At 39.7% G+C, this 15870-nt stretch overlaps 1 protein-coding gene across 2 annotated transcripts in view; it reads left to right on the top strand.

Moving 5' to 3' along the window:
• Positions 1-15870, top strand: part of SCIN (scinderin) — a 50820-nt gene that overhangs the window by 5663 nt on the left and 29287 nt on the right. For both annotated transcript variants that reach the window (XM_055806630.1, XM_027795512.2), the window contains exons 3-4: positions 764-925; positions 13389-13538. In XM_055806630.1, coding sequence (XP_055662605.1) covers positions 764-925; positions 13389-13538 — 312 coding nt within the window. The remainder of the gene's footprint in view (positions 1-763; positions 926-13388; positions 13539-15870) is intronic.

The following is a 15870-nucleotide window of genomic DNA, read 5'->3' as shown; positions in this document are numbered from 1 at the left end:
AGCTCTGGGAGCAATCGCTCAGTCAGCGTTTTTTCCCATTATGTAGGTTTGTAACATTTTTTTTGTCATTTCAAGAGTCTGTTTCTATTCTAATCCAAGGTCTGGGTCTCTGGAGTAGTGGCGAATACTGCCTCAGAGGCAGTCAAGTGAGTTTAAAGGGAAAATTTATGCTTAAACTTACACTTTATAACTTGTAAATCAACAGTTTGGTCTTCCCCTATTTAGTACTGTTTGCTACAGTGCCTCCTAAGCTGTAAACATGCCTTTCAAAAAATGACAGAGCTGCTGTGGAATTACCCCTCCCTCTGCATGTGACCAGGCACCAGAACCATGCAGACATCTGTGATTTAAGGAAGTTGGGAAAGCTTATGCAGGAGCTGCATATTCCTCTGCTTGTCCTCAGTCCTTATTTGACAACCACTGGCTTTTGTCCTAACAGTGTGGTTCAGTATTTCCTCATCCTCAGGATGATGCTGGAGAGGGCTGTAAATCCTGTGCTTTCCCTTTCCCCGTTCATCTGAAAACCCTTTGAAGCAGGGTGATGTCCACTCCCTCAGACAAAGGTTCGTACCAGAATTCAGCAGCAGCAGTGTTTCCCATGTCTTTCTGGTCTGTGGTCAGCACTGTTAAACTGCGTATCATTTTGGTTCACCTCTCACTGCATAAACTCTTTTGCCCTGCTAGCTCCTCATCTGTAGCAAAAAGGTAAGTTTGCAGATACCAAGCTGAAATAAAGCTTGCTGCTTTGTTTTGTTTTATTCAGGCAGGTGGTGTTGCCTCTGGATTTAATCATGTTGTAACTAACGATTTGAGTGCACGGAGGCTTCTGCATATCAAAGGCCGGAGAGTTGTAAGAGCTACAGAAGTTCCCCTGGCTTGGACCAGCTTCAACAAAGGAGATTGTTTCATTATTGACCTCGGAACTGTAAGTTTCACACAAAAGTAGGAGATGCAGCTTCCCTAAGGTCTGAATTATCCTCTAAAATGCACAACTGATTCTGTCACTCACACAAACTGACAGAAAGAATCTGCTTTAGAAAATCAGTTTGTGTCACAGCACTTTGAAGGTTCAAAATGTCCCTAAGTGTTTTCTGAAATATGCACAGATTATCCTTCAGTAAACAGTTTTCTTTACCACTAGAATGCAGTGGGGTTTTTTTACTACTGATGTCTGAACCTTAAGCTGTTCACAGTAAGTCCTGTCTGACTTTGGCAGTATGTACCAGCTGAATGAGATTAATGCTAGGGTTCAGAGCAAGAGATTTGACCTTTATCTTAAGAGCATTTCTTTGTATTCATACAATTTTGATTGTGATGATTCACCTTAAATAGCTGCAAAAGCAGTTGTCATAATAAACTTGTCATATAATGTGTTAAAAAACTTCTTGAATATTTCAAGAGATCTCTTGAGAAGCAATCCCATATGTCAAGGCTTTCTGCTGAAAGCAAGTAGAGACAGTACGGAAGCATACAGACAGATAACAGAAGATAATTTTGCCTGCTTCAGGTGGCTTAAAAGTATAATGCTATGCGCTCAAGAGTTCATGCTAAGACATTTTGATACTAGAAGTAGCAGCTGGCAGCTGGCATGTAGTCCACACTAGTTAGATGCTAGTTATCAATTTGCAATTATTCCTGTGACTGATATGCTGACACATATAAAACGAAGAGCATATGAAAGAAAATAGTTTATCTGCAAGGCAGCATCTGCAGCTGGTATTATCTGTAGTGTTTCACAAGAAAGTGGTCAGCTACTTCAGCACGAGAAGAGTTCCCTGACCTGCTGAAGAAGGAGCTCTTCTGAACTCATGTTATACATCTGGCTTTTTCCTCTGAAAAGCATCCTGTCTGACAATTGAGGATATTGGTGTCAAGTAGCTATATGGATAGTGTCTAATTTTTTTTATTATTATGCATAGCAGCCTTCAGATGGAATACCAACCAGTGTTTTCTTAACATTATCCCGTTCCTTGTATGGCAGCGTGGTCTAACAGTCTGAAACAGTCAAGTGATCAGTATCCAAGTTATCTCAGTGTCACTTTGCACAGAAGACTCAGATCGCCTATTCCCTTTCAGAGTTAACCCATGAGAAATGGGAAAGTTGGAATTAAATATCAATCAAAAATGCTGCTTTTGCAGTCAGGCTGTCACAGGGCTTGAGTTTTCTGGAGTTAACATCACATAGACACCTTGTAGGACTGGGTGTAGTCCATAAATTCCACTTGTCCTGACCCTTACTGTGCTACACTTATCAGTTCACCTAAAGTAATTACTCTGGTCACACTGCAGACATGGCAATGACACTGGTAACACCACCACTATATATCCATAGTGCATATTATGTGTGTAGCTTGGGAATGCTTCATTTTGATGAGAATTGTTGAGAGAAGAGCACTGTCACTGAGCAATTTAAATGTAATATGGCTTTAGAGTCTTGGTTTCTAATACTGAACATACATTGAGTTTGGTTTTTTTAGTATAACATCACTGTGGTTTCTGATTCCCTGTTTGACAAGACAGAGGTCAAGCAGCAATACAGCCATGTGCCTTTGTAGTAGGAAGTTTGTAGGAAAAAAGATTAGGTGGGAACAGTATCTAGATCTCTTTTTAACTATGCTGTGGGAAATGTCAGTCAAATCACATGACTAACAACAATTCTTGTTCTTGCTGTGTCAGTTGTATGAGAGGCATGGGTGTTCTTGGGTGTATTAACAAGTTAAGGAAAATAGTGTTGCAGCATCCAGACATTCAAAGTAATTGTATTGTAAGTTTTTATATATAAACCAGAGCTTCCTTGTGGGAGATGTGTGACATACAAACCTTCATCTTGAAGTAAGTCCAGTGGAGTACCTATAGGGAAATAGGTGGGGCAGAAAATACACTGTCACAGTGGAAATCTTGAGCAAGTTTTAGGAGAACTGTATTTCAAGCTGAAATAACTGTATTTCAGGTTGAAGTTTTCTGTGACGAGAGGCCCATTGTGAATGGGTGAGTCTTTACAGGAGCTCTTAATTGAATTTTAGAGTCCTCTAAAAAAAAAAAAAGGATTTTAGCTCAAGTAGATTCCTTTACTTAGTAATTGAAATTAAAAGAATCTTAAATAGTGCAACTCTTGAGTCTTGGGGTTTATTACAGGGCAGTGCTGAATCATTGCCTGAGAATAATGAGCAGTAATTGCATAAAATGAGTTTATGGTCAGTGCTTTTAATAACAAATTATTGTAGCATGTCAAATAAGATCAATTTCCAAGACTTACTTTCCCCAGTCTTTCAGTTAACCAGAAGGATGGTCTCCATGGCACTGCAAAACTGCTTGTGCAGTCCATTTCCTTTTACATTTTATCAAGCCACTTATATAATGAAAAATAACTTCAGTTTTCCCATTGAGCTCAATTAGTGCAGTGTTTTTAAACCTGTGGTTTGAACAGATAAGGGAAAATTAAGAAAGATAATAATGACCAGGAATAAAATAATTATTGGTTGTTAAGGTTTCCCTCCTGGTGATAATTTCTGAAGTAAAAAGCATGTCTGCATTTCCAGTTAGGCTCACACATTTACAGTCCAGGTTCTGATGGTTACCTTGTACCTTGATATGTTACTAAACCACACTCACAGCCCTTCCAATATCCTGCCCAGGTCTTATCTTGCCTCCTTTGAACTCTGTAGGGTAGAACAGGAAAAAGCTGCAGAAAGCAGAGGAAACACTTATTTTTGATATAAAGGGAGTCATTAGCTGTGGGTAATGTGTAAAGACCTTTTATTCAGTCTTCTGTAAGATGAGTGCTGTGACCACCAGGCTGATGTTCCACTGCAGTGAGTGATCCTGTAGGGTGCCTGGCATGCCAGACCCTGAACTATGATTATTGTGTCTTTTTCCTACAAGGGATTTCCTTGACACCTCCTTGATGAACCTTAGAATCTCCCTGTAAGGGAGCCTTTGTGACAGGGCAGGCAAGTACAAGGCAGTTGCTGTGAAGGTATTGTACCGGCCTGTAGTGAAGCATACCTTACCTTGTCAGATGCTGCTTAGCATGTCCTGTCCTGGCACAGCTGTGCTTAAGTCCTCCCAGAAGCTGTTGTCTTCTGCCATACTTCTCATCCCATCCTTTTAGCTATGCTGAGCTGTTCCTGGTGTCACACCTGAGGGGCACCAGGATGAACTTGATGGTTCTTGGTGGCTGTAAACTGCCTGGCCTTGCTCTGTGCTGTCCCCTTTACCTCCAGATGCAGCTCTTCCTGCATCACCCCATCATCCAGCCACCTCCCCTTAGCCATGTCCCTCTTTCTTCCTCTGTCACAAAGACAAATGCTCAAAACAGCAAGGAGCATGAGAGGGCATGGAAAATGACTGTGGAAGGGAAGGAAAAAGATTAATCATTGTGCCATTCAGTGAATAAACCCACTGTTTCCTAGGCGCTATTAGTATTATCCGGATGTATATGTTAATACAGCTTATATATGCATATTACTGATAAGATGTGCCAAATAATCTCTTGTCAATTTTCTTAGTGATTTGTTTAGAGTGGGAAGGAAATTTGTCACTATTGTGAAGTTCACTGCACATACATTAGTGCATAGTGGTGATGTACAAGATGTGAATGTTGAGACATGTTGATAATTTGGGTAGTTATCAAAAGATGGAGCAGGAGTAATGGGAGTAGCAGTACAATAAAATAACATGAAGTGACCTGATTTTACTGAAAGCTTCTTAACTCCTTTGGGAAGCTTGGTTGTATGAAGGCTGTCTGAAGTTGTATCCTGAGTGACCAGCAAAAAATTCTTTGTGCATTTGTTCAGATAGAGCTTTCTAAAATGTAAGACTTGATTGTCTCAGGCTGATTGCCCTCCTGATGGGAGGCAGCAGCAGTTCTATGAGCCAAGTGACTGCAGAGAGCAGGGAGAGGGTTGCATATCACTCAGCCTCCGGGAAGAAATACAGAGACAGTTGTGAGCAGGGAGAGGGCTGCATATCACTCGGCCTCCTGAAAGAAATAAGGAGACAGTTGTTAAAATAAGGGGGCAGGGGAGGGGACGGACACGGACAAGTGTGATAAGATCCAAGAAGTTCTGAGCTTGGGCCTGACTGAGGCTGGAAAGCTGTGTCAGTACAATCAAAGTTCTGCTAACGAAAGGTTACTCTTCTTCCCAAAGGAAGAATGCAGATGGTGAAGGGATAACTGTATTGCAAGTTAAATGAAGGCTAAAAGTAAACTGCACTGTTGTCCATTCTTCCCATTCCTATAGTGGTGTTTAGAAACTGATTTATAAACAGCCAAGAGGTTGCTGGTTTGAAATTTAAGAGCCTATGGTGTGCTTAAAAACTTGTGCTCTCCAGCAATCAATGTATTTACTTCTCAAGAGCTCCATGAATCACAAGTAAAAATTATGATGTTAGAACTTGAAAGTATGAGAATGAAAAAAGCTGTTGTGATTATGTATCTGTCAGTATGCTCCTGCTTGAACTCTTGACATAATAGGTATGTCAAAAGGAAAAAGATTTCTGTCTTGCACAAAGACAGTAGAAAAAATACATTAAGCAAATGGCTGGATTTTTTGACAGCTACTTTTCAGGAAAAAGTTAACTTGCTACAGATTATATTTACAAAAAGAAAATTAACTTCTGCTTTTTAACAGTAAAAGATTTAGAGGACAGATACTTGCTTTATGATTATGACTATGGGGTATGATTCAGCATCACATTGCAACCATAAGCACAGTTGTAGATTTACTTGCTTCTGTAATCTCCCTTCCTTCTTGCCTGCACTAGCTCTTCTAGGTGGCTTTGCTTCTCTTCCTTTAGAGAAACCAGATCACAATCAGCATATTGTTTTAATAAAGTCACTCTTCGGGTATAAGCAGGACTGGAAGAGTAGATTCTTGTATGTTGGAGTTTATCACTGTTAGTTTCTCTTTCTAGTTGCTTTCCCTGGCACTAACAACTGTGACCAGTCATGTTGTTTTCCCATGTTTTTCATTCACCTGTTTCTCCTACAACTAACCTCTTCCCCAGTTTTCCCCAGCTGAGAGCTAACTGTGCTTGTGTTATAGCAGGGAGCTGCCAAACAAGTAGCAGAGCTTGAACTAAACTGCTCTCGTTCTTTATTAACTTTATGGACTCAACAACTTACACTGTGCATAATAAATCCACATTTATCTTCGTAAGCAAGCATCTCATTTTTCTGTGAATCTGTGAACCAGTTATTTTTACAGCTCCAGCAGTGTAACCTCTAGCAGCCTGGATTTTGTTAAAGTCATCAGATGGAGAAAAATAAATTTTAAGTCTTTTTCCCACTCCCCTTCTGTTAGTATTCAAGTTACGTCGTTTTCTGTCATACTTATAGACTGGAAGGCTTCCCCTCACCCCCACTTCTAAGCAGAAAAATGGTTGAAACAGACACTATCATTAAAGCTTCAGGGGGACAGGACATTTGTGCACAAAGATTTGGTTAGGGTGGTTTTCTTCCAGATGCTGTAGGAAATGCGTATGTCTTGCTGCTTGAGCTGCTGTTACTTGGAATGAGTATCCTGCTGGTACTCACTCGCCCTTCAATGCACTGTGGTATAGCAACAGCAAAACAAGTGTGAGAAGAAAAATTATTGTAGTAAGTGTATGGCTGTTATACCTCCAACTTATTTTTATTCTCACAATTTATTCCAGTTGAATCAAATGGAAGACTCCAAGACTGGTTAAAAGACACTATTGTAATTGTATCAGTGCCAGGCTCATGGTGGCCTCAGCAGCATTCTGGCTGAATGAATTCAGAATATGTTTTGAACTATCAAAACTCTGTAACTTTCAATGGTTCACTGTATTACAGTTTCAGCAAATGTAAAAGTCAGATTTGATGAATATGTGAGATTATTTTATTTTTCCCCCACCTGTATCAAGAACTCAACAGTCAAGATGGGAGGGGAAAAAAAAATTGAATAATTTAAGGAGAAAAATGTCTCCAGAAGCCTGTTCAATCCAAACATTCTTCTTAATATATATGTCACTTCCTTAAAAAAAAAAAAAAAAAATTACAAATTATGTACTGACATTCAGTCACAAAAGTGACTGTATCCTAGTCACTTTTATTCAGTTTTACCGTTCATTTATTTTCCCTACCATCTGGAGTTTTTCTTGATTTAGCACACTTTTTTTTTTTTTTTTTTTAACTTAAAAAAAATCTCCACATTCTTGCTTTAGGGATGTCCCTTTTATTTCCAAAACTTTCTGTTTGAAGTGCAAACACCAAGGTAGTGTGCATTTGTTTTACAAACACCTTTACTGAGAACTGAAAGTATTGGAAGCACTTCTGTTGTTTGCAGTTCATATAAATACTTTTTTCCAAGTCTATTTGTACTGGCGTTTTCCCTTTAAATCTTAACTTTAAGCGACTAGACTTCAACAAAGAACATTTTCAGCTAAACTGAACTCTTGCCTTATAAGAACCAATGTTTATTAATGACCATGAAGAGAATGAATGGGGTCTCAGCTGAGTGCATGTCAATTAATTGATGGTACCATAAGATATGTATAAAAGCTTTGCCACTATTTGTGCATGTTCACTCTGCCTCTGGTTTTGCTAGGTGGTTTTCTGCTTCCCTCAAGAAGTGGTATCTTGGGTTTACTGACTTGCGAGCACTGGGAGCACAGGCTGCTTTGGGCACTCCTGCATCACAGCTCCTCTCCTCCTGAGCTGCCTTTCTTTACAGGCCGCATAAGCCTTTCTTCTACCTACCTACTACGAAACCACTACAGTGGCTTTCTGTGATGTGGTTATTTGCCCAGGTTTTTATGTCCTTCTGTCTAAAACAGAAGCAGCTAAGCCTAAGAGGAATGAAGGCAGCAATAGCTTTACAAACCTTTTCTTGTTTTTAGCCCTTTCGTATGAGTTGTGGGGGTAAAGAGAACGCATTACGGTGTTTCATATGAGTGAGCAGATTTAGCTGAAGGCCTTTCCCCACCTCCCCCCTGCCCCCTTGTGCTAAGCCCCTCTGCGTCATAGCTGTGCTTCTGTACCTAATGTTGTGGTTTAGAGGAACAAAAGACATACATTATAAGTCAGTGTAAGTTATGTAACATTGATGTGACAGGATTTGCACTATAGATTTAGCTGACTCTCAGCTAAGAGTAGTTGTGTTTTTTCAGTTGAGGTGCAATTACATTCTGGGAGCATGTTCAGGTGTAGATGCAGGCAAAGGTGGACAGGTTTAGGGTGCATCGGTGCCTGCCAGCAAAGAATGGAGGCACATCAGCTTGTGATACTTGGCTTAAAGTTTTTCCTTAATGAAAACCTAAACTTTTATTTCAAGATTAGTGAGGCTTAATCTCTTAAGCATTTCACTGTAATTTTCTACCAAAATTGAAGTTTTGCAACAAGTATGCTTCAAATTAGAGTTTTGAAACTTACTTAATTTGTTTAGCTTTTTAATATTTCTTCGTGTAATTGCTGATTTGCATTCCGTTACAGTATGGGCTTGGAAATTACTAGCTATTTCAACAAAGATGTTTAAAATCCTTGTATGTTCAGGACATGTTTTTAACTAGAACAGAACTATGAGTTCTTAGGATTTAAGCTTCTTGGCTTTTGCTTTCATTGTTCTGGGTAGGATTCACAGAAATGACACCAGGATGCAGAGTGTTTTCATTTGCCTCCAGACTGAGCAGGCTGCCAGTTTAATACAGAGGTGACTGTGTTAGAAGGGAAAATATTTGTCATTTCTGAAATAAGTGAGTTTTTTTGTTTTTCCTTCCCTTGCTCTGCATGCCATTTGGGGCTAGGGCAGGAGGTGTACTTTCACAATTCTCCATACATGGAAAAGTGCCAAGGTACTCTTAGTTACATGAGCCATGCATAATCATCCTGCAGTGCACTTCTATACAAAAGCTAAATGTTGGGTCATTTTTAATGTGCTATAGAAATCTCATGTGACTTGCCCAAAGTCACTCTGCAGGCCAGAAGCTATCAGGAATAAAAGCAGTGAATCCTGCTACTCTATAACTAGAAGACCAAACTGTGTCCCTAAAACATGCAGATGAGGAGGGACCTTGCTATGACCACAGTGTGCAGGGCACAGACATGGTTTGCCTCCCTGACCTCCCTCAGGAGCTCTAGGGTGGTCATTGTGATTATTCAAAATAACATTTTCTCTCTCAGCTGCTGATTGTCCTGCTGTGACCTGACAAGTATATTAGCAACCATTAATTATCAGGCAGCAGAATAGCCGTCTTCCATAGCATTTCTCAAACTCTGTTAAAGAGACTTTTTTTTTTTTTTAAAAATGCTGCTAGTACAAACTTCTGAAAATAAACTGGGCTTGGCACAGGAATTACTGATGAATGAAGTTCCTGGTGTTTTTTTTTTGAGGGGAGTGAACACTTGAAGTCTTATTTTCATTTTAATGGAAACATTTTTTGTCAGCCCACCAATTTAAAATAAGGTTAGCAAAACAAGCCTAAAAATAGCGAAGCTGTAGTACAGCTAAGAAATTGTGAAAGCACTGAGTGAGCTAAAGCTAAATATCATCTTACAGCCCTAGCTGAGCACTATACATGTATATATATCTAAAAATAAATGCATGAATAATAAAATACAAGCGGAAAGCTCAGTGGTCTATTGGACATGGTTAGATAACTAACTGACTATTTCAGGTAAATCTGGACTAAATATTGGACTTGTCAAGAAGTGGCTTTAACTGTTAACAGTGTCTCTTTCTGGCTTTAAGTTGTTAAAAATCCAGTCTGCCTAGAGATTGAAATGGGTAAGTTATATCATGAAGACAAACTTGGAAATATCCAGCTGAACTTCTACCATGAGGCCTCAAAATTAGATACATTTAAAAAGATGATTGTACTTTGGAAGAGAAAATTAACTAAATCTACGCTGCTGAAAGCTTGTAGCACAGAATACTTATGATACTTCTTTGGTGCTCGTGGTAAATACAGTAAAATATTATATACTTTGGGACACTTTCATGACTTGCGGCTGCTCACTTCCTTCTATTAGATTATACAGTATGTGAAGTTTAGCTTTCAGTTTTACTAAAGAATACTAGTGCTGAAAAGGAGCAGAGTCTTGTTTCTCTAGTTTTAAAAGATTTTTATATATATATATATATATTTAAATAACCAGGGAATATGTAGGTTATAGGAATGGTATGGCTTATCCATGTGAACTCTAGGTCAGGGATTTTTTCAGACTGCTTGTTGGTTCGAGTTTTTTTTTATGTAGCAGGAGAAAACTTTACCACACAAGTATTCTCATGGTTGCAACTAATAAAATTTTGTGTTTAGTTTAGGACAAAAGTATTTAGGCCACATTATTTGTGGGAATGTTTCTGTAGCTTAGGAATATGGACACCATAAGGAAAATAATGAAATCTGCAAATCAAAATCTGAAATCCATTATTGTAGACTTTTTAAAGGTCTTTCTCCTTCCTTGGGCAGATTTGAAGCCTAGAGCCAGTGGACTGTAGTAGCGCTCAGTTTAGTCACTTCTTGACTGACAACAAACTGGGAGAATACACTTTGAGTGTAGGGTAGCTAGGGTGCACTGTGCAGTGGGACCTTCAGGAGATGCTAAGGAAAGAAATGTGAGTTGTTGTCTGAGAAGTAAAGGTCTTTGTAATCTGCAGTGACAATTTAAGCCTCACAATTTTCCTTTGTGGTTAGTACAGTAAATAGTATTCATTTTGTAGATGGGAGTACTTGTTTGAGGTTGCATGACTGGTTACCAAAAGACCAAGAGGAGGCTGACATGTACAACTGAAACTGAACTTTTGACCTTTCTGAACTAGTGATCTCCGTGAATGGTACCATACACACGGAGATAAGGCAATAGCTGCCTATCTTTGGTTAATTTTCTATATGCTTTCTTCCTTATTGCTTCTGCAGACTGTGGGAAGTAAAGAATTCCTATTTACTGCGGCTACATCTCTAGTGACTCCTGCTTTATTACATAATTTCAAATAAGCTCAATTAGCGGGAGGTAGGCCAAGGTGGGAATGAGTAAGTTTGCTAAAATTGTCAGAAGCTAAATGACTCTGTGTTTTGGGAAGTCTCTCAAAACTTGGGAAAAGATGGCTAAGGCAGTGCATGGCTATAATAACTATATTAAAAAATCTGCTCACATTGAAGCTTTTGACTTTCTACACACTCAAGACAGTCATTCATTAATCTTCAGAAAATTCTGTTTCCCTGAGTGTGCACAGATACTTTCTTTTCCAGTGGAAATGCCAAAAGGCAGATTTAGAGATAAGGTTCAGACCTGAACCCAAGTATGTCCCAAGCTTTTGAATACTTACTAAGCTGACAGTATTTAATCCAGAACTTGGAAACAGATTTTTTTTTTCCTTGTTTTAAGCCTACAGTGAAATTGGTAAAGTCAACTTGAACAGCTCACAGCTTTCATTGCATAACATCTGCAAGCTGAAAGGGATCCAGTTCTGGGAATCAGTGTAATGTTGACGTAAGCTTAAAACTTTGCCTTTGAGGGATGCTTCTGAAGGGAAGGGAATTTGGCTGTGAGATCACTGAGTTTGGGGGGCAGGTTTTGTGTCCAAGCTGGTAAAATGTAAATGTTAGAAGTTACTAGCCCTGTTTGGCATGCAGATGGCATCATTAGCTGTCTTCTAAAAGTTTGCATCTGCTGGTACTGAGAAGCTGTACTTCAGTTCTCACTTGTCTCATGTCACCATTTCAAGTAATATTAAATAAGGACAGTAGTCAGCAGAAATAGCTTAAAAAGCTTTTTTTGCATGAAGCAGGTTTTCATCTGAAACTTGCTTTATGTAGTTGTAAATAAATTGTAAAACCAAGACCCCAGTAATTTACTGGGGACTCTAAATCCTTGTTATTTGCATTGTAGATGAACACAAACCACTTCAACCTTATAATGTTGAAGATGACTGTGTACCTTTATTGTTGTATTGTTTGGGCTATTTGATAGAATCATGTGAAGAAGAATCAAATTACTTTATTCTAGAAGAAGGAAGGGGGGGGGGGGGAGGAGCAACCAGTCAAAGCTGACTAATTTCCTTTGACTAGCTCCTTCCAGCTCGGCCTGTAGTGGCTCTGCAGCTTATGGCTCTGAAATGCTTTGCATGCAGGATGAATAATGGGACTTGCAAAAACTGGAGGTCCTTGGTCTGTGGTGTGACTGGATTAGGTGACCTGTCTTAGGCTCGTCCTGGTGGTGCTCCTTCCTGAGAGGTGCCTTGGGAACGTGCTCCATTCTGATTGAATTCTGCTTTCTGCATCATGTGCTGGGCATACCCATTCATTGCCTGTTCATCCAGATGAAAGGAAGGCCTTGAAGGCCCATGTAAGATGATACCTGGGACTGGGCTTCTTCCACCAGAGGACTGGGCTACTGCCACCAGAGTGCTCACTCATCAACCTGAAGAAGAGCCACTGCTGCAGTGTCCTTGGTTGCCACCTTTACAAGCAGCTACTATGATGGGATTGGATTGCCCCTGTGGCAGCAGTTCATTCCTAGCTCCTGCATTTTCTGAATTAAGGCATTTTTTTACATCGTCGTCAATGTTGTCAAAATTACTCTTCTCATTATTTTAGTCAGTTTCTGAGGCAGGAAGGGGGGCAAGGTATATATCCTGTCTTCTGCTGGGGAGAAACTTGGTGGTTTAACTGACCAGAAAAACTGCATATTCCTGATCTGTAAATCTATAGAAGTAATTTATAAAGATATTTGTGGTAACTACAGTTGAAAAGGCTTGCATTAATCTAGGGTTAATAAAATTTTATGAGCATTAGAGCAGCTGTACACTGAGGAAAAATCTTCTAGTGAGGAAGACTTCTTATTGAAAACACCCATGTCATCTGTTTGCACTTGAGCTGGTTTTGTGGTTTGTTGCAGCAGAGCAAATATCATTATACAGCAAAAAGTCACCAACGTAGAAACTGGATTAGAAGATCTAACTTTACCTTTGAGTAGCAGATACAGTCAGAGTATTCCCTGAGATTTTGAAATTACTTTGTTTCTTGCCACAGATGAGAACCAGCACTGCTGAAGTAGCATAGAAGAGGAACTGACAGATATAAAATAAAAACAATTTGCAGTACCAGATTTAGAAGTTTCAGGTTCTTTAGGTAGCTGAAGATGTATCTGTATTTGTGATAAAACTCAGTCAAACCAGATCTCTGACTATTCTGAGGTTGAACAATCTCTTAATATGTGAATGATAAATTATATTATATAAATATCTTGCATATTACAAATATTTAGGTGACTTAGCAGATCTTTTCTGGAAAATATTTCTGAACGGTGTAGCTTCACTGATGTTCTGGTTGTTTAGAGCCAGTAAAATAATTAAGAAAACATTAATTTCATAATTTTATTCAGTGTTGACTTTTATTGCTAATGTGTATGCTTTTAATTATTTTAGGAAATCTATCAGTGGTGTGGCTCATCATGCAATAAATATGAGCGGCTGAAGGCTACTCAGGTTGCCATTGGCATTCGGGACAATGAACGAAATGGAAGGTCTAAATTAATTACCGTGGAAGAAGGGAGTGAACCAAACCAGCTCATAAAGGTATTGTAATATGCACACAGTTACTGACATAGCTGTGAATAAAATGCACTTACGCCTCAAGAACTAAATAGGATTGGGTTCAAACTTTGTTCTTCAAGGACTCCAGGAACTCATATTTAGGTTATGATAGGCTAGTTTATACTTCTTTTCCTTCCTTATCCAAGCAGTGTTAAGTTTATTGGGAAGTAAAGTCAATCAGTCATCTGAGAATACTTTTTTTAAGAACTTTTTGAATTAGCTGTTGGATGACTGAATTAACAGAAGAGCTCATACCTGAACCACACTATCTGGTCCTCTGTTTGAGGAAAGAGCAGCATCAAGATGGGACAGCACCGAACAAGAAATCCATAGAATTACTATGTATGGGATGTACCAAATGTAGCATTGTGTGTGGAGATGTATGGGGCCAAGCACACTGCTTTGCATCACCACTTCTACTACAAATTCCTGTGCACCTAGCCTGTAGTAACCCTAGTGAGCCCCTTCCTCATATGTTTAGAAAGTTTAACTGTTTATTCAAAAATTCAGATTTCAAAACTGAGTTGATCAAATTAGAGTGCAAAAATAAATTTTCCAATTAATGGGGTTTTCAGATCTTGAAAAAAAAACCCATTGAGCACTGAGTTCTTGGAGGCCACATACTAATAAAAGCATTGTCATTCGGTGTTTGCATGCTAAATTAAGCTTTTCCGGTCATTCTCTAAAAAGAAGAAAGAAGGAAGCAGGATAATAAAGCAGTGCTTCAATAAAACTGAAAATTACAATCAGAATATTAACTTGTACTTCAGATTAACTTCAGGAAGTAGTGCTAATGCTGAATGCAGGTATGCCACCATTTTTGATGGTGCTTACATTCAGTTTTGTCACGTGGAGTAAAACTATTTATTGACCAAGTAGCAAAACATACCAGGTGCTGAGCCACCAGCCCTTGGCCATGCTAGCTGTGGTGATGCCTTTAGATGGCCTGTCCATCTGTTTGTAAGGACTTTTTGCCTGTGGGTATGAGTACCGATGCAGCTGTGCTCAGAAGCTGGGGAAGTGACACCCAGTGCACTGGAGAATTTTGAAGAAAGAAAAAAACCAATCCTTCATCTGGCTTTTTACTTCCCTGTACAGACTTCTCACACCAGTTCTGACATGGTACCTATTTTATACCTGTAACTTTTATGAAAAGAGCACAGGTTAACAACTAGAACCCAGCCTCCTGCTGCTTATTTGAATCACAGTATTGGGTTGCAGCCTGCAGTGGGCCATTGCTGCGTGGCACTGTGGGAACCTGCTGGCACAGTCCCCTGGAAGCAGCCTCCTGCTGCCAAGCCCATCGTGGGGTTACTGCTTGAGGCTCTGCATGGCGTTTCTGTTAAGCTCGTGTGGGAGTTGGGAGCATTGATCAGAACAGCTGCACTTTGCACCTCTTACTCAACGAAGGCACAGATGCAGATGCAAGGTCGGACTTCTGTGCTGCTGCAGCAAGGATGTGGGCCTGCTGCAGGGATGGTCATCAGAAGGCCAGCTGCCTCCTCCCCCTGACAGGCTACGAGCAGCAGGGATATGCTGGCCTCGCCCCTATATCTGTTTGCCAGACTTTGTTCAGCTGCGTGCAACTTGTTTTGTAGCAATCTTGGCGCATGATTAAGAGCAGGAAAAATGCCAAGGTTGTGTTTTGATCCTGTGGTGCTTTGTTATTGTATCAGGGAATAAATCTTTTCTTCACTTGCTCAGTAGTGTATGAAGAAGTTTCTGCTTTTCCTGTTAATTGTGAATATATAGAGGGAAGAAAAATGGGTAGTTCAATGCAAGTAGGTTCATGGCTTCCATTGCTGTCACTGTAGTAAGTCTGATTCAAGTGAGTTTGTCGGCAGCCAGGGCTTACCTTCTAGCCTGCATTATGCTAGGTAGCCTTGCTTTGGGAAGTGCTGCTCACATAACAGGGTCTGCAGCACAGCTGGGGCTGTCCCAGTCCAAGCTCTGAAATGTGCTGCTATTAAGCCAGGAGGGTAGTTAACCTCACAAACATATAAAACTTATTAATCCCTATCTCTGCACAAATTATGTTTAGTTCCTGGTGCTCTTCATTTTGCTTTCTCCTTGCTCCTACAAAATTGTCTCTAACTTGCTGTGGCACTTGCCTGAGATGACTGCCCTGAAACTAGTATTTTGCTTGCTTCTTCCCTCTGCATCAGGAAGGATGGATTTTTGCCACCTCCAGCTTGCTTAGAAAAATGTTGACTTATTTTCTAAGCAAAAGAATTATGTACTTTAAATATTCATTTTGTCATCCAGAATGCCACTGAAATCAGAATGAGATTTCCTAAAAATTATCTCCTCTGAT

The sequence above is a fragment of the Falco peregrinus genome, chromosome 5 (assembly GCF_023634155.1).
Source record: "Falco peregrinus isolate bFalPer1 chromosome 5, bFalPer1.pri, whole genome shotgun sequence".
Taxonomy (NCBI): Eukaryota; Metazoa; Chordata; class Aves; order Falconiformes; family Falconidae; genus Falco; species Falco peregrinus.
Note: the sequence above shows the minus strand (reverse complement) of the source record. Positions and strands in the feature narration are given on the sequence as shown.